This window comes from Pseudophryne corroboree, chromosome 3 (assembly GCF_028390025.1).
Source record: "Pseudophryne corroboree isolate aPseCor3 chromosome 3, aPseCor3.hap2, whole genome shotgun sequence".
Taxonomy (NCBI): Eukaryota; Metazoa; Chordata; class Amphibia; order Anura; family Myobatrachidae; genus Pseudophryne; species Pseudophryne corroboree.
The window spans coordinates 776,398,289-776,419,339 of record NC_086446.1 but is presented as its reverse complement, the minus strand read 5'-3'; the positions used below and the strand labels follow the sequence as shown (position 1 = coordinate 776,419,339).

General features: G+C 48.9%; 1 protein-coding gene across 2 annotated transcripts in view; it reads right to left on the bottom strand.

Annotated features, from left to right (window-relative positions):
• Positions 1 to 20,805, bottom strand: part of AFAP1L2 (actin filament associated protein 1 like 2) — a 187,305-nt gene extending 166,500 nt beyond the window's left edge. The window contains exon 1 of one of the 2 annotated variants that reach the window (XM_063962546.1): positions 20,701 to 20,805. In XM_063962546.1, coding sequence (XP_063818616.1) covers positions 20,701 to 20,716 — 16 coding nt within the window. In that variant the 5' untranslated portion in view covers positions 20,717 to 20,805. Of the gene's footprint in view, positions 1 to 20,688 lie in introns of both variants that reach the window. The other variant, XM_063962545.1, reaches the window with a different exon arrangement.
• Between the last annotated feature and the right edge of the window lie 246 nt (positions 20,806 to 21,051).

Sequence of the window (21,051 nt, the reverse complement as noted above, 5' to 3'; positions counted from 1 at the left end):
TGGTGCACACAGTGGGGGTTTCTGAGTACCCAGAAACCCAACCTGATGGGCCAATTTTTTTTTCTGAGACGGAGACAGCTGTGTAAATCCTGCATTTGTCACTGAGAGGATATATAATTGTAGCTCTTGCAGTTCTCACTGGCGAGCTGACTGTTGTGTTAGAAGCAACTGTAGATAATCAATCTCGATCTTATGTTCCGGCAATTAACAGTAATTTAACAGCCATTTATTGACAGACCAGTCTAGCGCAGGAGGTGGAATAACAGCGATGGAAATGCAAACGTGAGAACTGAGGATTAGTCAGCTGAGGCTGTTCCCTTTTCTTGCAGCAGAATTGTGTGCCCTAGATTGTCAAAAAGTCTCAGCCTCCATCCATATACGGTATCCGGTATGTAGGACCACAGCACTTAAGTTGACACTCATTAGGTCGACCCCTATTGGTCGACAGGCATTAGGACGTCATGGTCTTTAGGTAGTCATGGTCACTAGGTCGACGTGGCAAAGGTCAACACATGAAAAGGTCAACATGAGTTTTTTTTTGTAAAAAATATATATTTTTTAACTTTTTCATACTTTACAAGCCACGTGGACTATGATTGGGAATAGGAATCTGTGCCAAGTGCAGCGGTAGCGGATCGAGGCACCTTGGGGGTAATTCAGAACTGATCGCTCGCTAGCGTCTTTTGCAGCGCTGCAATCAGGTCAGAACTGCGCATGCGTATGCACCACAATGCGCAGGCGCGTCACACGGGTACAAAGCAATGCGTTTAACGAAGAATCCATTCGCACAGCCGATCGCAAGGAGATTGACAGGAAGAAGGCGTTTGTGGGTGGCAACTGACCGTTTTCTGGGAGTGGCTGGGGAAACGCAGGCGTGTCCAAGCGTTTGCAGGGCGGGTGGCTGACGTCAATTCCAGTCCGGACAGGCTGAAGTGATCGCAGCGGCTGAGTAAGTCCTGGGCAACTCAGAAACTGCACAAAGTTTTTTTGTACCGCTCGGCTGCACCTAACTGGGGTACCCGGTAACTTTATGGAGAAAATTACACCCATTATTTTTTTAAACTCATGTCAACTTTTCCCATTTTGACCATTCAGGTGTCGACCTAGTAACTGTCAACCAATAATGGTCAACCCAGTGACTGTCAAACTAGTTACTATCGACTCAACGAACCACACCGCCATACAGTGGCGGATTTAGGGGGGGGGGGCACTCGGGCCCGTGCCCCCCCTGTCATTTGTGACCCCCCCCCCGGTGCCGCCGCCGCCGCATAGGGAGATGACGGGCGCCCGCTGAGATTGTGTTACCAGCAGGCGCCCATCTCCCTGCACAGCGGCAGCCGGAGGCAGGAGCTCAGTACTGAGCTCCGGCTTCCGGCGCTGTAACTGTGCGCTATGGGACAGACGTCAGTCATGACGTCTCTCTCATAGTGCTGAGTGACTGAGGAGCGGACGCCAGGAGGAGGAGGACTGCAGCGGCGCGGGAACGGGGCTCGGTAAGTATGTATTTTTCTTCCTTAATGCATCTACTGGGGGCTAACTATGGGGGACATTACTACTGGGGGGCATCAACAAGGGGCATTACTACTGGGGGGTCAAACTACTGGGGGCATTATAACTGGGGCATCTACTGGGGGCATCACTACTGAGGGGTCATCTATTGGGGGCAGCTACTGGGGGCCATATTTACTGGGGGCCATCTACTGGGGGCATTACTACAGGGGGGTCATCTATTGGGGCAAACTCATAGGGGGGCATTATTACTGGGGGGGTCATCTATTGGGGGCAGCTACTGGGGCATTATTACTGGGGGGCATCTACTGGGGGCATTACTACTGGGGGGGTCATCTATTGGGGGCAGCTACTGGGGCATTATTACTGGGGGGCATCTACTGGGGGCATTACTACTGGGGGGGTCATCTATTGGGGGCAGCTACTTGGGGACATTTTTCCTGGGGGGCATCTACTGGGGGCATTATTACTGGGGGGCATCTACTGGGGGCATTACTACTGGCGGGTCGTCTATTGGGGGCAAACTCCTAAGGGGCATTACTACTGGGGGCAAACTACTGGAGGACATTATTACTAGGGGGCATCTACTGGGGGCAAACTGCTGGGGGACATTATTACTGGGGAGGCATCTACTGGGGGCAAACTACTGGGGGACTATTACTGGGGGCCAACTACAAAGGTGCTAACTACTGGCGGTGTAACTACAGGGGCATTACTACTGGCGGCTTAACTACAGGGGCATTACTACTTGGGGGCTAAACTAAAGGGGGGGGGGGGTAAACTACTGGGGTCATGACTGCAGGGGAATTACCACTGGGGGCATAATGACTGGGGGCATTACTACAGGCAACATTACTACTGGGGGCAATATGGGCATTGCATAAGGGGCACCACTACTATGGGGTCTATATAAGGGGCACTACCAGTACAGTGGACATTGCATAATGAGCGCTACAACTGTGGGCATTGTATAAGAAGCGCCACCTCACATGCACAGGAGACGCACGCAAATGTACTTGCCCCTTCCATGGTGCCCCCCCTATCATTTTCTTCTGGATCCGCCCCTGCCGCCATATACGTATTATGCTCCGGGTCTGCAAATTCATAGTTCCTAAAATTCAACCTTTCACTTCACATTTTCTTTGTAAAAAAATAGTGATACGCTCGCCAGGAGATCATTACTATACGCAGCAAAACTCAACTTCAATCACAGGTAACTAATAGAACATTGCAAGCTAAATGAAAGTGTAAAATGAATCAGAATACACCTCACTTCAAGAATGTCTCCTCAATTTAATTAGAACACACCGGAATCCTCTCGCTCTATATTAGTTATACATTAGAAAATAAGCCCCTTACTTTACACGCAGTAGAAAATAATCCAGTAACCTCAAATTCACTTTGGGTAAAATAATAATAATAATCCCACTGGCTCAGAGTTATCTGGAAAACCAACTACTTATCACAAGTTCTTCAGAAGTGAATCCGCTCACCATAACTGTATTCCAAACACCCAGACACCACAAATTCCTAATAATAAGAAAAAAAACGCAAGTCACTTACTCAGAGAGTACATTGGAAAACAATAAATGACTCGCCCCAAGGGCATTCTAAAAAATCCAGTCGCCCCAAAGTCTTCCAAAAAAATAGACCATTTTGGTCCAAGGTAATAAGAAAACAAGCCTTTTGGTTAATGTTCTTAGGACTCTAATTCACTCACCCCAACTTCATTAAAATGGGTGCGTTTTGATAGATTGACGCAACAAAGGTCAATTGGTCGACCTGCAGCGGTCGGCATAGTCAAAAGGCCGACGGGTGGTTGGTCGACAGTGACTAAGGGTGGGAACACACTAGAATGATATAGGCACAATCTGCCGTAACGGAAAAGCAAATCGTGCACATCTCCATGTGTATACAGGATTGCGTGCTCCCGCGGCCATATGCAACATCGTCCGGTAACCAGAAGACCACCCATCTGGTGGACTGAGCTGCACGGCCAATCAGATAATATTGTACGCAGCACTGGGCAATGTAATGAAGGACGGAACGAGATGTTGTGTGTTAAATCGTCTAGTGTGTACCGGCAATCTGGCGAAGGGAAATCGCTACATCAGCCCAATTGCCGGTTGTTCTGGTGTGTACTCACCCTATGGCCGAAAGGTTGACAGGGTCATAAGGTCGACACAAAAAGGTGACACGTGATTTTTTTTATTTAAACGAACCCTTCCCCTAGTGCCCAACCCTAACTATCCCCTCCCGAAGCCAAACCCTAACCCTCAGCCCAGTGCCTAAACCTCCCCCTAATGCCTAACCCTAACTGATCCCTCCAGAAGCCAAACCCTAACCCTCAGCCTAGTGCCTAAACCTCCCCCTAATGCCTAACCCTAACTATCCCCTCCAGAAGCCAATCCCTAACCCTCAGCCCAGTGCCTAAACCTCCCCCTAATGCCTAACCCTAACTATCCCCTCCAGAAGCCAAACCCTAACCCTCAGCCCAGTGCCTAAACCTCCCCCTAATTCCTAACCCTAACTATCCCCTCCAGAAGCCAAACCCTAACCCTCAGCCCAGTGCCCATACCTCCCCCTAATGCCTAACCCTAACTGATCCCTCCAGAAGCCAAATCCTATCCCCCCTCCTAGTGCCCAACCCCAAGCCTCACTCTATTGCCTAACCTTAACCGTCACCTCCAGCAGCCAAACCTTAACCCTTACCCTAAAAATACTGAAAGACCAATTTCTCGACTTTTTGTTGTGTCGACCATTTACAAGTCAACCTTTTCAACCCGTCAACTTTTTAACCCTGTAAAGATTAGTCACCGCCGACTAATTACCCGTTGACCTGTAGAACAAATCGACCAACTGGTGTCAACCTCAGTTGACCTTTGTAGTGTTCATCTACCATCCGGATAACCACCAGAAGAATATAATTCAGCCATGAACTTAGCCCAAGTTCATTTGACATCAAGAACCTTCTCTATAATGGATGCAATGTGTGCTGTGCACATGGGCCCCTGGGTCCGGGGGGGGCCCACACCGCACCCATATTTTATTACTTACCTTTCCGGAGCCCCGCATCAGAGCTGCAGCCGTGGTAAAAAAAACCACAGGCAAAATGGCAGCTGTGTATGCGGATTAGTGATCAGTCTCCGGAACATGGTGGCCGCCATATTTCCGGAGACCTGCTCATGCACAATAGACTCTGACACAATGCCGGAGTCTATAGCGCCGTGAAGAGGTGGAAGCCCACCCAGAGTCTGCACACGGGCCCCCTCCTCTGTTCAAACGACCCTGCTCAGAAGCTCCAAAATAAACTGGTCCCTGATTTGAAAGAAACACTATTTTGATACGCATAATAAAGATGTTTTTTGCAAGAGAGAATAAGGAACTGCCAGGATCTGTAAACAGGACAGAGAACGGTGGAAACGTCTGTATAGGAATAATGGGTGTTATAAACATCGTAGCATCTCGGTGACCGCCTACATGAAATCAGTACAGAAAATAATTATTATCTCACCAGTAATACACAAGTGTCAGCACATCACACACAGACCAGGAGCTAGAACCACACGGCGGTTTTTAATAAATCAATGGCTTGATTATCAGGAAATGCCGTCATACAGGGAGCAGTACAATAACAAAGGTCTGGAGAAGCCGCATGACCAGCGCATTCAGATCCAAAGACCTCAGACAGCTCCTAGGTATGTAAGGCTTCTGGGCAGGAAGGGCTCAGCCGAAAAACAATGAGCCCCTCGCTGCAGGGAACATTTCCACCCCAGGGCCCGCTAAAAATAATGTTTATTATCACTGGAATAGTAGCAGGGCTGGGTTGGAAACACAATCAATGCCAGCGCAGGGCAGGCCTTTCACAGAACCTTCAACAATAGGCAAACGGGCCTCATTTTGTGTATCCAGACAATAGAGAAAGACACAGACGCGCTCCAGGTTATTTATAGTACATGGAAAGCTTCATCAGGAATATTACTCCTGACTAGTGACCAGGATTCCACCTTCTAGTTCAGTAATGAAACTATCTGGGTTAGTTATTAAATGGCGAAAAAACACGCAATAAGATTCCGCGGCGATCGCCAGCAATGGCTTCCTTGAGCGTTCGCCACATGGCAGAACATCACAGCATGGTGGCAGAAAAAAATATCAGGGGGAAAAAAGCTTTATACCTTGAATAAACCATAATTTCAATATTGCATTGTTCCAGTGTCAATAATTTATTGTTATATTGCAACAATGTTTTTTTAATTGTTTATTGCTATGATATAAAAAATCGTAATCACGGCATTTTGATTAATAATACAGTCCAATGAAAGTCCGTATTTACATAGAGTCCTCCTGATCTATAACCAGATTTATTATTACAGGTTATTCTGTAAGTGGTGTGCAGACCAAAACCCGGCCGTTCCCACGGTTAGTGGATGGGAACCAGGTAGCACGGCTGCCAGTAGGGGGGGACAGCCGGGACCCTAGTCAGTGTTGAGATGTTACATGCCACTATAATGTAACTGTTGCATTATGCGCCTGATTCTGCTTCGTGCGCAAAAGTACATGCAGCAGCGTCTGTTGGCGATTGCCCATCTGCCACTTTATGCCGATACCAAGTCCTTCCCTTGTGTACAACCCTACGGCTGAATGTGCAAGCTCGGAGATGCCCACTTTTAGCGTCCGTACACCCGATGGTTTGCGTGCAAATCTGATGTTTAGGGTTCTGCGCAGGCAAAAGACCCATTCTAGACATGTGCAGAATAGGTCTTGCAATATTGCTCACACCCTGCACCGCCTTGTAGGCATGTAGGGCCCAGGGTCTGCTTCGTCGGATGCAGACTTCCTGGACCGAGGTGTCCGGATCCTATGGGCAAGTCTGAGTACGTTTCAGCTTACGCAGAGTGACCTCGGTCTGCAAACATCGCAAGTCATGACCGATGGTGGCAATGGTGATCTGAAGCTGCATCCACTCGGATCTCGCAGATGCTTGCTTCCCTGCGGCGGTGCAATTCCTTACAAATCTGAATCAGGCCCTCTGTGTAACGCATGCGGCGTAAGTTTTTGTGCATTTGCAAAAAATCACACAACAATGTGAAAATCTGCATTGCGTGCCCCTCTGAAATAGGCCGTGTGTGGGAATGGCGCAAAGATGACGCAATATTATCAGGATTTTAAGATACATTTCAATTTTTTTTTTACATAAATAGGATGGATCAACCATGTGCAAAAAAACCCACAAAAATTGACAATACACTTCCCCAAACTATAGCGCTATGAGATGGACAGGGGGGCATGTGATTGGATGTAGGATGAGCATATGACACAACTTCCGGGTCATCTCTGACCAAGCACCGGGGTCTCCGGGCCTGAATTACTTACGGATTGTTGCTTGCAGAAACCAGCCCCCTCCTTTCAAATATTAAAAACATATAAGTGCCAGAAAATGGTGTAAACCAAAAACCAAAGAGCCGCAGCTTCGCTGAACATCCATTATTTTAGTTTATAATAATTTCCAGTTTAAACATTGCTAATCTGTACAGAACGTTATATGTTCCAGCGACACCCTGACTGGTCTCTAGTGATATATTCTGCAGAGCATCTCACTTTATACATCAGGAACCGGCACAATATTCTTTTACTGTCCTAACTTCACTTCCTCAATACCTGCACTGAATAACTAATCTGTTCCTGTAACTAAGTTCATAAAGGAAATGCTAGCTTCCCCTTGTCTGTCCTAAAGATACAGGGAGCCGGTTGATTACAGACAAGGTTAAATGGTGAACTCGTCAAATGTTGAAACAACCAGTCAATGATCGCTCCTTTTCTTTCCCTAACGCGTTTCATCAACCATACTGGGAATTTCTTCAGGGGTATCACACAAATTATACTGTAAGTGTTTATATTAATATTAGCCTATGTGCTGCTGTAGTTTTACACTAATCTGTGGTATATAGGTTTCCCACGTTACTGTGTGCTATTAGCATAATCATGTTTTAAATTGTTGAATATAAAAGTTGGTATTTTATATATAAGCCTCCAGAGGAGCCATTTATTGATATTTGTGAGTTTGTGGTACTTACTGTATACTCTGCTGTATTATTTATTTTATATATCTAAGCTAGAGGTTATAGGAGGAAGCAGCCAGCTAGATACAGCCGTATTAACCACATTTCCCATTTATAATTTAATTTGGAATTAATTTGTTATCAACTTCATTTCATACCCAGTGCTCCACTAAGTATTAGTTTGTTATTTTGCAAAAATAAAAATAAAAGATTTAAAAACATGTTCTTAATCATTTTAACTAAAAATAGAAAAAAAAAATCAATAAAATTGTGACCATGGCACAGCCGGGTAACCCTCAGGTCACTCAGGGTGTCCGGCCAGACCGTGGTTACTGGACCAGTGAGGCTATAAGTTCAAGGACACAGCCAGTGGTTTAATTACAGGAAGGAAATGGGGCTGACATGCCCCCGTTTTGTGAAACGCTGCCCATCGCCGCCCCCCAAACTCCAGTAGCATGTCAGTCATGCCGCGACATTTGTGGCAGTGCGAGCGCCGTCACAGGAACACATCTGTAGAAGTGCAGTGCGGCGATGACCAAACTGACACCAAATGTTTATTATTGTGTATAAAAGCTCTACACAATAGATATACCATTATACAGTATATATATATAGAGAGAGAGAGAGAGCAAGAGAGAGAAGGAGAGAGAGAGAGAGAGAGTGGCTCCACCCCCCTAATATCTCTACCACTCTTTGACAACACCATAATCTCCCCCGTTCTCCAACTCCGCTGCTTGGGCGTCACTCTTGACTCCTCCCTCTCCTTCACCCACCACATCCAATCTCTGGCGCAATCCTGTCGGTTCCAGCAACATTGCTCGCATCAGGCCATTTCTCTCCCAGAGTGCAACTAAACTTATCATCCACTCACTGGTCATCTCATGACTCGACTACTGCAATGTTCTCCTCACTGGCCTCACTTGCTCCCATCTTTCTCCCATCCAATCTGTCCTGAACTCTGCAGCTAGGCTCATCTTCCTCTCCCGCCGCTCCACATCTGCCAGTCCCCTTCCACAAAATCTACACTGGCTCCCATTCCCCTACAGAATCCTCTTCACACTCCTCACCCTCACATACAAGGCCATCTCTAATTCCACTGCTCCCTACATCTCCAACCTCCTCTCCCTTCATACTCCCTCCCGTCCCCAACAGTCGGCCAGTGACCGTCGCCTCTCCACCGCCCTGGTCACTGCTCCCATGCTCGAGTTTACGATTTCGCCCGCGCTGCCCCTTCACTGGAACACGCTCCCTCGCTCTATTAGACTCTCCCCGACCTTGCAAAGTTTCAAACGGGCACTGAAAACCCACCTATTTATCAAAGCGTACCCTTCCACATAGCCAGTCTTGAGGTTGCCCTCCCCAATCCCCGACGCGTGCCTTGGCCGTCTCTACCCTGCTTGCTTCCTGCCCCCAGGCTTGCCCGCACCTCACGTCACCTGTCTGTCTTCCCTCTACCCCTAGATTGTAAGCTCCTCGGACCAGGGACCTCTTCCCTCCTGTTCTCACAGCCCCCTTCTCTCACCCTTCTACTACAGCCCTCACCTACCCAGCGGCCGTCTAACCTGCATCTGCTCCCACTCATAGCCGTTCATCTCCCCCAATGGCTGCACTCCTCTTGTCATACGACGATTACTCCTCCGCTTACCTTACATTCCAGCTGTATCGTGTACTGAGATCTGTGGTGCTAATTGTCACTTGTGCCCTGTTTAGTTTTGGCTAATGTAATGTGATGTCTTGTCTCCTCTGTATTGTTCTAATGTGTGCCGTATGTACGGCGCTGCAAACCTCTTGTGGCGCCTTATAAATAAAATGTAATAATAATAATAATAATAATAATATTTAATTTCTGCAAGTATTAACACGTTTCCTGTACTAAGGGGGACATTTACTAAGCAGTGATAAGAGTGGAGAAGTGAGCCAGTGGAGAAGTTGCCCATGGCAACCAATCAGCACTGAAGTAACATCTATAATTTGCATACTATAAAATGATACAGAGCTGCTGATTGGTTGCTGGGAAAATTTCTCCACTGGCTCACTTCTCCGCTCTTATCACTGCTTAGTAAATGTCCCCCTTAAAGAGGTAGAGCGCAATCTTCGGAGCTGAGATACCACAGTATGACAGGCTGCAATATCACACTCTCATAGCGGTGGTGCGTACAAGAGGTGTGAGGGTCCCAGAACATATAAACGGACCCCAAAATCGGAGTCTCTGCTGCTGACTGTCGGTATCACGGATAATAATAAAAGCCAGCACTCTGTAGATATAACGCTGTCCTGAGACATAACACGCATAGCTGCCTCAGGAGTGGGGAGTGAGGAATGCTTCACCTTCCACCCTAGGAATCTCCCTAGCCTCCATTGTCCTAGCTTAAAGGTGGCGTCCACTTACAGCTATGCTAATTCACATCCTGCAATGGATAAAACAGAGATCTGACAACACTTCTGAATCTCTTGTGATAGAAAATGGTTAGAAACTATCATCTGCACTGCAAAGGGTTAACAGGTATACAGACCTGGAACATTGGGGGTAATTCCAAGTTGATCGCAGCAGGAAATGTTTTAGCAGTTGGGCAAAACCATGTGCACTGCAGGGGGAGCAGATATAACATGTGCAGAGAGAGTTAGATTTGGGTGGGTTATTTTGTTTCTGTGCAGGGTAAATACTGCCTGCTCTATTTTTACACTGCAATTTAGATTGCAGATTGAACTCACCACACCCAAATCTAACTCTCTCTGCACATGTTATATCTGCTCCCCCTGCAGTGCACATGGTTTTGCCCAACTGCTAAAAAATTTCCTGCTGCGATCAACTTGGAATTACCCCCATTGTTGCAACAAATGAAAATGTGACAGAAATCCCAGCCTGACCCCCCTTTCACACAGAAGACGCGGGAAGTTGCCGATTAACACGGGGATTTCTTCTGTGTGAAGGCGTCAACCCAGGTCACAATTGCTGGGATCTTCGTTCCTGATATGAACCAGGGTTGAAGTCCTGGGAATTTTGACCCAGGTTGACCCTATCACACAGAAAATGGACCCGTGTTGATCTGCAAATTACCGGGTAAATGTGCGTTACACGGTAATTTGGTTTTCTGTGTGAAAGGGGCAGAGGTTAGGAGTTTAATATCTGCCAATCTGCAGCAACAATTCAAGAATTTTCAATGATTTTATTATCAGTGGGGCTGATTCAGATTTGTGCCCAAACCGATGGTTCCGTATAAATGCGATGGTGGGGGAACTGCATATGTGCACAACGGGTCCTGCGTTTCAGCATTTGGAGGCTGGGCAAATTTACTAAGGACCAATTCACATGGAAATTGCAAGTGAAGCTCCACTTCGCAGACCAAATCGTGGCAAATCACTATCGGAACAAATTGCCAAAATAACACTGGTACTGTACCAATGAAAAGTGCAAATTTACTAAGAATCTTACACCAAAATCACAACTCAATGCATCAAATCACTTACAGAAAAACAATTGTGCTTGCTGCAAAGCGCTTTTGTGTTTTAAGTGAATTAAAGGGTTAATTTTAGGGGGGGGGGGGGGGGGGATGGCGTGGGACCCCCCAAAAAATAAGAAAAGAAAAAGAAAAGTATAACTGGCTTGGGGGAAATGCGGGGGGACACGTATTTCCAAGACCAGCAATGGGGTCTTTCTAGTGGGAGTGAGGGGTGTGTGGAGTGGTGATGCCACAGCTTTGATACACTTGATGGTGTCCTGCAGCCAATGCATTCACCCCAGCCTTGGGATCCTTCGGAAAGTGTGGACCCCCCCAATAAAGGAGTTCTCCCTCCCGAGGATCCCCTGGGGTTAGGATGATGCAGAGTTGATAGCAGTAGTGTCAAAAGTTAGATTAATATTGTCTTCTACAGGCGGAATACAGGTCCCAGCAAGCCTTCCCTTCATGCTGGAACTTGGAGAACCAAAAGTACCAGCATGCGGAGCATTAAGGGCTAGCAGTGAGGATTTCTTTGCAAAGTGGTTGACAGGCAGGAACCATTTGGGGGTGACTACGGAGAGTGGCGGCAAAACCGCAGACGTGTCATGACCATATCTGGCCCGTGTCTCAGCCTACAAGAGCGATTCCTTACGCAGAAAACATGGCGCCAGGGCCTCAGCTGTCACGCCCATTCTGCGCAAGGTGGTCGATTACGAAAGGATATGAGACCACCGATGCACCTTTGTCCGCGGTTACTTGGATCTGCGACGCTTCCATACATTTCCAGGCAACAGGATCATCAGCACATTGTCATACATCATCTGCGTCCGAACTCACAACTGCGAATGCATAGCCGCCATCTCTGGATATGGCCCAGAGTTATATATAAGTGTCACTGCACAACACGCAGCATGTTCTGCAGATTCCTTGTGACCCTTTGGCTTCTACGTCCCTTATTTGTGAAAGTGAGAGCGGGAATGTTCTATACTTAGGTATGTTACTGCGTGCGCTGTAATTACCATTTCCTGTTTATCCGCCAGCCGCTGATTCTGTGCTGGTTCTGACTCTGCAGCACCCACAGATGTGATAAGCCGGACGGAGTGTAGTAAGTAGGGAGATGTCTCAATCTTCCATCCCCCAGTACCAGGAATGCAGGATCTGCTGGGAATCGGAGTATTTACATGTGTTGCAGGAAGCAGAAGAGAGGGGAGGTGAGTGACAGCCGCGGAGAAAGACTTCAGTCTTCTAAAGGACAAAATAACTTTTTCTTTTAACGCTAAGTATAAATGGGCCTAATTGTGAGTCGCACGCTAGTCCGTAAGAGGGCGCGTGTGTCTACCGGGTTATCCGGTCTCTAGGTCGACAGTGTCTAGGTCAAGCACCATTGGTCGACAGTAATTAGGTCGACAGGGTTTCTAGGTCAACATGTTCTAGGCCGACAATGTGGAGCTTTCCACATTTTGTCTTTCTTTCAATTTTTTTAACTTTTTCATACTTTACAATCCATGTGGACTACGATTGGGAACAGTAATCTGTGCCGAGCGCAGAGGTAACGGAGCGAGTTACCTTGCCCGAGGGGCCGCGGTGCACCAATTGTATTCACTGTACGGTGAAAACGACACCAAAAAAGATTAAAAAACTCATGTCGACCTTTTGACCTGTCGAACTAGAACATGTCGACCTAGAAACCCTATCGACTTAGAATCTCTGTTGACCTACTTACTGTCGACCAATAATGGTCGACCTAGACACCGTCGACCTAAGTGTGCTCAACCTTCAATACCACACCCGTCTACCGGTTGCCTGGAAAAGGGGGTAAGTCTCTTGGAGGATCCTCCTGACCACCCGCTGCCACCCACTTGCCCACTGGTGGCATTCTATGGCGAGGCTGGACCACAATGATGCAATCACCCCTTGCATTGACCCAACTGCCTGCACCATTCTCCCCGAACCACCTACCTCGCTGCCCCCAGACAGAAAGCCGGTAAGTATGCTTCAGTGGCTTTCAGCAAACTGCGCCTACTGTTGTACAATGGGAGTCATTCCGAGTTGACCGCTCGCTGCCAATTTTCGCGGCGCAGCGATCAGGTGAAAAATCGGCATTTCTGCGCATGCGTATGCCCCGCAATGCGCACGCGCAACGTACGGGTACAAAGCCCTTTGTGGTTGTGCTCAGGTTCTAGCGAAGTTTTCCTTCGCACTGACGGCCGCTAGAAGATTGACAGGAAGTGGGCGTTTCTGGGTGTCAACTGACCGTTTTCAGGGAGTGTTTGTAAAAACGCAGGCGTGGCTGGGCGTTTGTTGGGTGGGTGTATGACGTCAAATCCGGACATGAATAGGCTGAAGAGATCACAAGCGCTGAATAGGTTCAGAACTACTCAGAAACTGCACAAACTGTTTTTGCAGAGCTCGGCTGCACATGCGTTCACACTTCTGCTAAGCTAAAATACACCCCCCAGTGGGCGGCGGAATAACGTTTGCATGGCTGCTAAAAACTGCTAGAGAGCGAACAACTCGGAATGACCCCCAATGAACAGTGGGGGTCATTCGGAGTCGATCGTAGCTGTGCTAAATTTAGCACAGCTACGATCAGGCACTCAGACATGTGGGGGGACGCCCAGCACAGGGCTAGTCCGCCCCGCATGTCAGTGCCACCCCCCGCACAGCGGCGATGCTTTCGCATTTGAGGAGTAACTCCCCGCCAGCGCAGCTTCTGCGGCTGGCCAGGAGAACCCCCTCGCTGCCCGGGTCGCAGCAGCTGCGTGTGACGTCATGCAGCCGCCGCGGCCCGCCCCCCCAATGGTCCGGCCACACCTCTGTTGGCAGGACCGCGCCCCCTAAATGGCGGATAAACGCCGCCGTCCAGCCCCCTCCCGCCCAGCGACCGTGGCAGAGGCGATCGCTACAATACAACGGCCTTCGGCCGTCCAGCATGCGCCGGCACACTGCGAGCGATCGGGTCGGAATGACCCCCAATGATCTGTGTTTGCTGTTGTACAAATGAAGCCGCATGGATACTCAAAGTGATAAGTCTGGCTGCCACACCCATCTGCGCTTATGGTCACTTTACGTCCGACTTCAGGTAGAATGTATTATATCAGGTAGAATGTATTATATCAGGTGGCTGCAAAATCCTATAGCCCATGGCTTGATGCCTTTAAGGACGTTATAAGCAGTGCCACCTTTTCCTGTATGGCCATGCCCGCTCTACTGACATGCCTACAGAGGAAGGTCATTCCAGTAACCGTATTGCCATCTTGGCTCTAGCCATAAGCGGAAACACATGACCTTATACAGCAATCAGTATGTGAGTGACTTGGGATACAGTATATAGGATAATACTCCCATACTGTAAACCAGGCCCATCCAACTCTTGGCATGCCAGTCTGCATCCTTTGGCCCTTGGCATGACGTGCAGTTGATGACAAAACCCCCAAGTGGTCTCGCCGACCGCCTTCTCTTCACTTTCCCTGTACGTCGTTAATTGAAACCACTGTTACGGCTGCAAATAGAAGCCACATGGGTTTTATAATACGCTATAACCTAACCACCTGTGGTTTTCTGGATAGAAGCCTTCGTGAGTTCATTGGACGCTTTCCATTGGCTCTCCTCACTAGTAGGGTCTCATCCAGCACGGACCGAACGCTACCCAACATCACCGCAGGGATGAAAGGTAAGGGGGATTGTGGTGGGGGGTGAGGAAGGCTGGCACGGGAGTGTACTTTGTATACTTGACATGGGGAATGATGCTGGTGCGAGGGCTGTATGAGGTGGGCGTGGTGGGCTGCATCACACAGCACAGAACACTTCTGCAGTAAGGGGTAGAGATGTACCTAGAAGTTACTGGTCCCCATAGCAGAACGGGCTCCTTCTCCTGGTACCGCCATTCCACCACCTGGATTATTATTATACAGATGGGTCCACATTTATCTTGACGGTTAATAGGATTAACTGAGACTGGCCAGTCAGACTTAATCCCCTGCTGTAATGACTTAATGCCCTGCTGTATTGTTCTCTGTATTGTATTGCAGTTGAGAACAATAGATGAAGGGTTTATGCTAATAAGTCATGTTGTGACTAGGCACAGAAAACTACTCAAGATAACGGTGGACCCATCTGTAGTTGTAAGATTGTAAACTCTCACGAGCAGGGCCCTCCTGCCTTACTGTATGCCTAATACAATGGGATCTAAATCAGGCCTTCTGTGCAGACTCCTTGTAGCAGCCTATACGGAGTACCTACTGCACGTGGGTGGTCTCCAGGCCATACATGTTCATTGTATAAGCTGCCAGGGGAGGATCCGAATATCCCTCTCTGCAAACCTGCATCCTACAATGGCTAACGACATCTGAAGATGGCATTAATTAGCAGGCCAAGCTCCATATAGCTGAACTTCTCCTGCTTTTGGTAAATGACTGCAGATCTGTTACACAGACAAGGGAAGCTTCCATATTCCTATACTGTGATGTCACAGCTGTTTGCTAAATGCATGTCTGCGGGTCTAGTCGCCTCTGTCCTGCAGCGCTAAATGTCACTGCACGGGATAATTATGGTCAGCGGGTAAAAAATAGATCTTAAATAACAGAGTAGACAGGAGGCGCAGATTACGGTGCGACTGGCATCAGTTATCCGGGGACAGTCCTTCCAGATTTCCGTCATCCCAGATACTTCCTCTTCCCAACTGAGTAGTTAGTGCCCCGCGTGGTAACTAGAGATTGCCCACTGCTCCGAGTGCCCAGGACAGTCCAGAATTCTGAGGGCACTCGAAGGAGGCAGCAGGCAATTCTCCTGGAGATCGTTTACAGTATAATTATATGTGATAGTGCTTAGGGCCTAATTCAGACCAGCCTGCGATCAGGTCTAAGCTGCACATGCGTATGCAACGCAATGCGCAGGCGCGTTGCACGGGTACAAAGCGGATCGCCGCTCAGCGATGGGTTTGTGCGAAGGATCCATTCGCACAGGCAAACGCAAAGAGATTGACAGGAAGAGGGCGTTTGTGGGTGGCAACTGACCGTTTTCAGGGAGTGTTTGGAAAAACGCAGGTGTGTGTAAGCGTTTGCAGGGCGGGTGTCTGACGTCAATTCCGGTCCCGGACAGGCTGAAGTGATCGCAGCGGCTGAGTAAGATCTGTTTGTACTGCTCGGCTGCACATGCGTTCGCACACTTGCACATCTAAAATACACTCCCCCTGTAGGCGGCGACTATCTGATCGCAGGGCTGCAAAAATCGCCTGCTAACGATCAGATCTGAATTAGCCCCTTAATTAAAAATATCCCATTTTAAGGGGCCTTTTCATCGTCAGAGATGTCGTTATGTTTTTGAGAGAAGCTTTGTGACTTTATGCTCATCCCCCTATTGACACCTGTGGGGCTGCGGCACTGTACACACACAGAATCAGTGATTTCTCCGCACTTTTCACTTCCTGAATACAGAGAAATTACAATTTAGCCTAAAGGCCAGTACTGACGGGAGAGATGTGTGCTGAGCGATCTTAAAACAGACCGCTCAGCACACATCTCTCCCCCCGCTCAGCGCACAGCGCGATGTGCTGCGCGAGGGGACGGACGGATGGGGGGCCGCTCACTTCGCACAGCGCTGAAGTGAGCGACCCGCTAGATTGAGCCTGCATGCCGGCCAATCTAGCACCGGCGATAGCAATGCGCGGCCCTATCGCTGGAGGGCATACACACGGCAGATCCGTGCTTAAAATCTAAGCAATCTGGTCAGATTGCTTAGATTTTAAACACGGATCTCTCCGTGTGTACCCCCCTTTAAAATGCTGGAGAAAAGATTTGCACGTTGACTTTTTGACCCTATCGACCATCTGTTGTCGTCAACCTACCGTCAACCTATTGACTATATACTGTCGATCTTTTAATCCACACCCCAATAAAATATAATTGGTGCACCCCGCCGCAGCGGAGGTATGGGGCCTGGAGCAGTAAGGACCAGTCCGTGGGGTATAAGCACATGTGTAACCCAGCTAGTAGCCGGCTCCTGGGATTTGTAGTGGGGCTGGTCTCCGGGAAAACCTGCCGCCCAGGTGTCGCATAGCGAGATCCCAACCCACCTACATCACAATGCTAAACTGTCCGGAGACGTTCCCAGCAGATAGGATAGAAGAAGGAGATTATCTGATTGTATGTAAATTCCTGCAGGTAACCTGTCAGGTGATAACGATCTCTTGTTCTCAGACGGTTTCCCAGCAGTTGCATCAGGGAATTCCTTGAAAGTAGATTAAATGCAGATCCTGGTGTCAGTAATTCAAAGACACCGGGAACATATAGACATAACTCATGTGAGCGCAGACATATATCACATGTGCACAGACATAACCGACAGGAGCAGACAGACACGCATAACATGCTAGACGTCCGGGGCCTGTACATGTAATTCCATCTGGTTCTTACTGGCTACACCAACTTTTTACTGTGCACCACATGTTATAAATGTCTCCGTGGCCGCCATATAATGCCCAATGACAATATTACTGTAAGACAACATACAATGCATTAACAGCTAGCGTGTTATTGGGGATTCTGCTACTGAGAGTACCGCTGTTTTCTGCTGCAGGAAATGTTGTAAGGAACAGACAAGTCAGTGACAATGACACCGCCGGATTAGGACAATAATGTTGCTCTCAGCAGCACTTAGGTCACAGAGCTCCAACCTACAGTACAGGTGAGGTAGAAGTACATCATGTAGCACGCCATCCACTCTCTACCCTGGATTTGGGGTTAGCAATCGCTAAGCTGCCGCACCGTGGGCCTCATTCAGATGTGGCTGGTAAGGCTGGCTTTTGCCGGTGTTACCCTATAGAAGTCTATGGGCTTCTTTTCGCATCCTTACTGAGAGGGATCCCCCGCGTCACTCTGCGCTTGCGCAGACGGACTCCCGGGTCATAAACCCGGAAATTCAGTGATGGGCGCTGATCGCAAAGGACAGCTCTGATCGGGAGAGCTGTTCTTTGTGGTACTAATGTACCGCAAGAGGTTAGTACATCCCACCCATAACAGTAACATTACTCATTGTTAAATCTGCCCCTAAATGTCTAATATTAGAAGAAGATGGCGATGCCTCAGGCCTCACTCCATGCTCCGAGGACAGTCACAAGATGGCCGAAGCATTGCAGCACATTGCGTGACCTGTGTTGATTGTGCAAGCGTGTGTGTGTCTGTATGTATTTATATACAGATGTGTCCTGGTTCACCTATTGCGCCATATGCTACAAAACGCTTGGCGAGACTTAGACGCCCCGCCATGGATAGCGCCATCAACCCCCCCACACACACATTCCCCATGTCACATATGATGACCCCTCCCCCCCCAAACCACCACTTTCCCTCTATCTCATATTATTCCCTCTCCCCACTCTCACGTATGAAGACCCCCTAGCGCCCCCCGCCACACACACACTCTTCCCCCTGTCTCACATTATGCCCCCTTCCCACACTCCGGTACCCATGTAGTATACGGGCAGCGTGTACAGCGCACACATAACCCCCGCAGATCGCTCTGACCGCTGGATACATCTTATTATGTCACTAATCCCCCCAGAGTCCCATCAGATTTTCCTTTTCCCACTGAACGTTTCCTGACTTTCCAACTTCATCCAATCTGATTCTGCAGTGATATAATAACACGTGTAGCGATATAATAACACGCGTGGCCGCTCCTATCACCTACCAATGTAACGTGCGTCATGTAAAGGTTAATGTGATAACTGATCAATACTGTGAATAACCTCACTGGCTGCCAGCCCTGAAATGGTTAAACACTCACACTGGGCGCTATATACCGAGGTACTATATCAGAAGACAAAAGAAATGCCATTCACATCGCAGGGCGAACCACAAAGCCCAGCTCGTCCGTGCTGCAACAATGAGCACCTGCCCTCACCTGGGCCTGGCGCCGCTGCCTGCTGCAGCCTACACTACCTGCCACAGCCTACACTACCTGCCGCAGCCTGCATTATCTGCCGCAGCCTGCACTACCTGCCACAGCCTGCACTACCTGCCGCACCCTACACTACCTGCCGCAGCCTACACTACCTGCCGCACCCTACACTACCTGCCGCAGGCTGCACTACCTGCCGCACCCTACACTACCTGCCGCACCCTACACTACCTGCCGTAGCCTACACTACCTGCCGCACCCTACACTACCTGCCGCAGCCTACACTACCTGCCGCACCCTACACTACCTGCCGCAGCCTACACTGCCTGCCGCAGCCTACACTACCTGCCGCAGCCTATACTACCTGCCGCAGCCAACACTACCTGCCACAGCCTACACTACCTGCCGCAGCCTACACTACCTGCCGCAGCCTGCATTATCTGCCGCAGCCTGCACTACCTGCCACAGCCTGCACTACCTGCTGCAGCTTACACTACCTGCCGCAGCCTGCACTACCTGCCGCACCCTACACTACCTGCCGCAGCCTACACTACCTGCCGCACCCTACACTACCTGCCGCAGGCTGCACTACCTGCCGCACCCTACACTACCTGCCGCACCCTACACTACCTGCCGTAGCCTACACTACCTGCCGCACCCTACACTACCTGCCGCAGCCTACACTGCCTGCCGCAGCCTACACTACCTGCCGCAGCCTACACTACCTGCCGCAGCCTATACTACCTGCCGCAGCCAACACTACCTGCCACAGCCTACACTACCTGCCGCAGCCTGCACTACCTGCCGCACCCTACAATACCTGCCACAGCCTGCACTACCTGCCGCAGCCTGCACTACCTGCTGCAGCCTGCACTACCTGCTGCAGCCTATATACACAGTACACACATATAGTGACCATTATACCACACAATCCGCTACACAGGTTACAGCTGCTGCATGCAGGAGAATAACTAGAGAAATAATTGCCTGTATTAAATAAAAATTATTTTGTGCACAATTAAAACAATAATACTGATCTGATACTTTTACTACCTGGTTATATGGCTGCTATATGTGATTATTAATCCGTTCTACAGGTGTACAGCCAGGCATACAGTGCATTATATGGGTGTACTCCCATCATTGTGCATAATATATAATTATATATCTGTGTCAATACCAGCTCTTGTCCATGTGTAACGCTTCACCTCCAAACTGACATACCATGTATATACAGTATACCCCCCCCCCCTGCTGTACAGTGCTATAGGGGCAGCAGGGCACATATAGGCTGGTACCTCCATACTGACATGCCATGTATATATACAGTACACAGAATGTTACATACATAATACAGTGTACCCCCGCTGTGCAGTGCTATACGGTCAGCAGAACACATATAGGCAGCTGACACTACAGTCCGGTACCTCTATACTGACATGCCATGTATATACAGTATATACACAGTACACAGAATGTTACATACATATTACAGTGTACCCCCGCTGTACAGTGCCATAGGGGCAGCAGGGGGGCACATATAGGCTGGTACCTCTATACTGACATGCCATGTATATACACAGTACACAGAATGTTACATACATGTGCAGTGCTATAGGGGCAGCAGAACACATATAGGCAGCTGACATTACAGTCTGGTACCTCTATACTGACATGCCATGTATATACTGAATATAGACAGTACACAGAATGTTACATCCATGTTACAGTGTACCCCCGCTGTGCAGTTCTATAGGGGCTATAGGGGCAGCAGGGCACACCTAGGCTGGTACCTCTATAGTTCTCCATGTCCCCGGCCAGGCTCCTCTCTCCCGGCAGCGATGTGCAGCTCTCCCCGGCCGGCACTGGGCTGTGTGGATGAGTGCGGGGATCTGAGGCTCCCTCCAGCCCCTCCCTGTGATCTCACACACAGCCTGGGAAAGGGAACTTCTCCTCCTGTGTCCCCAGCTCTACCAGGAGCCCTGACCCCTATACTGTACATTAATCCTTACCAGCCCTGACCCTATACTGTACATTAACCCTTACCAGCCCTGACCTATACTGTACATGTCATTAACCCTTACCAGCCCTGACCCCTATAATGTACATTAACCCTTACCAGCCCTGACCCCAATACTGTACAT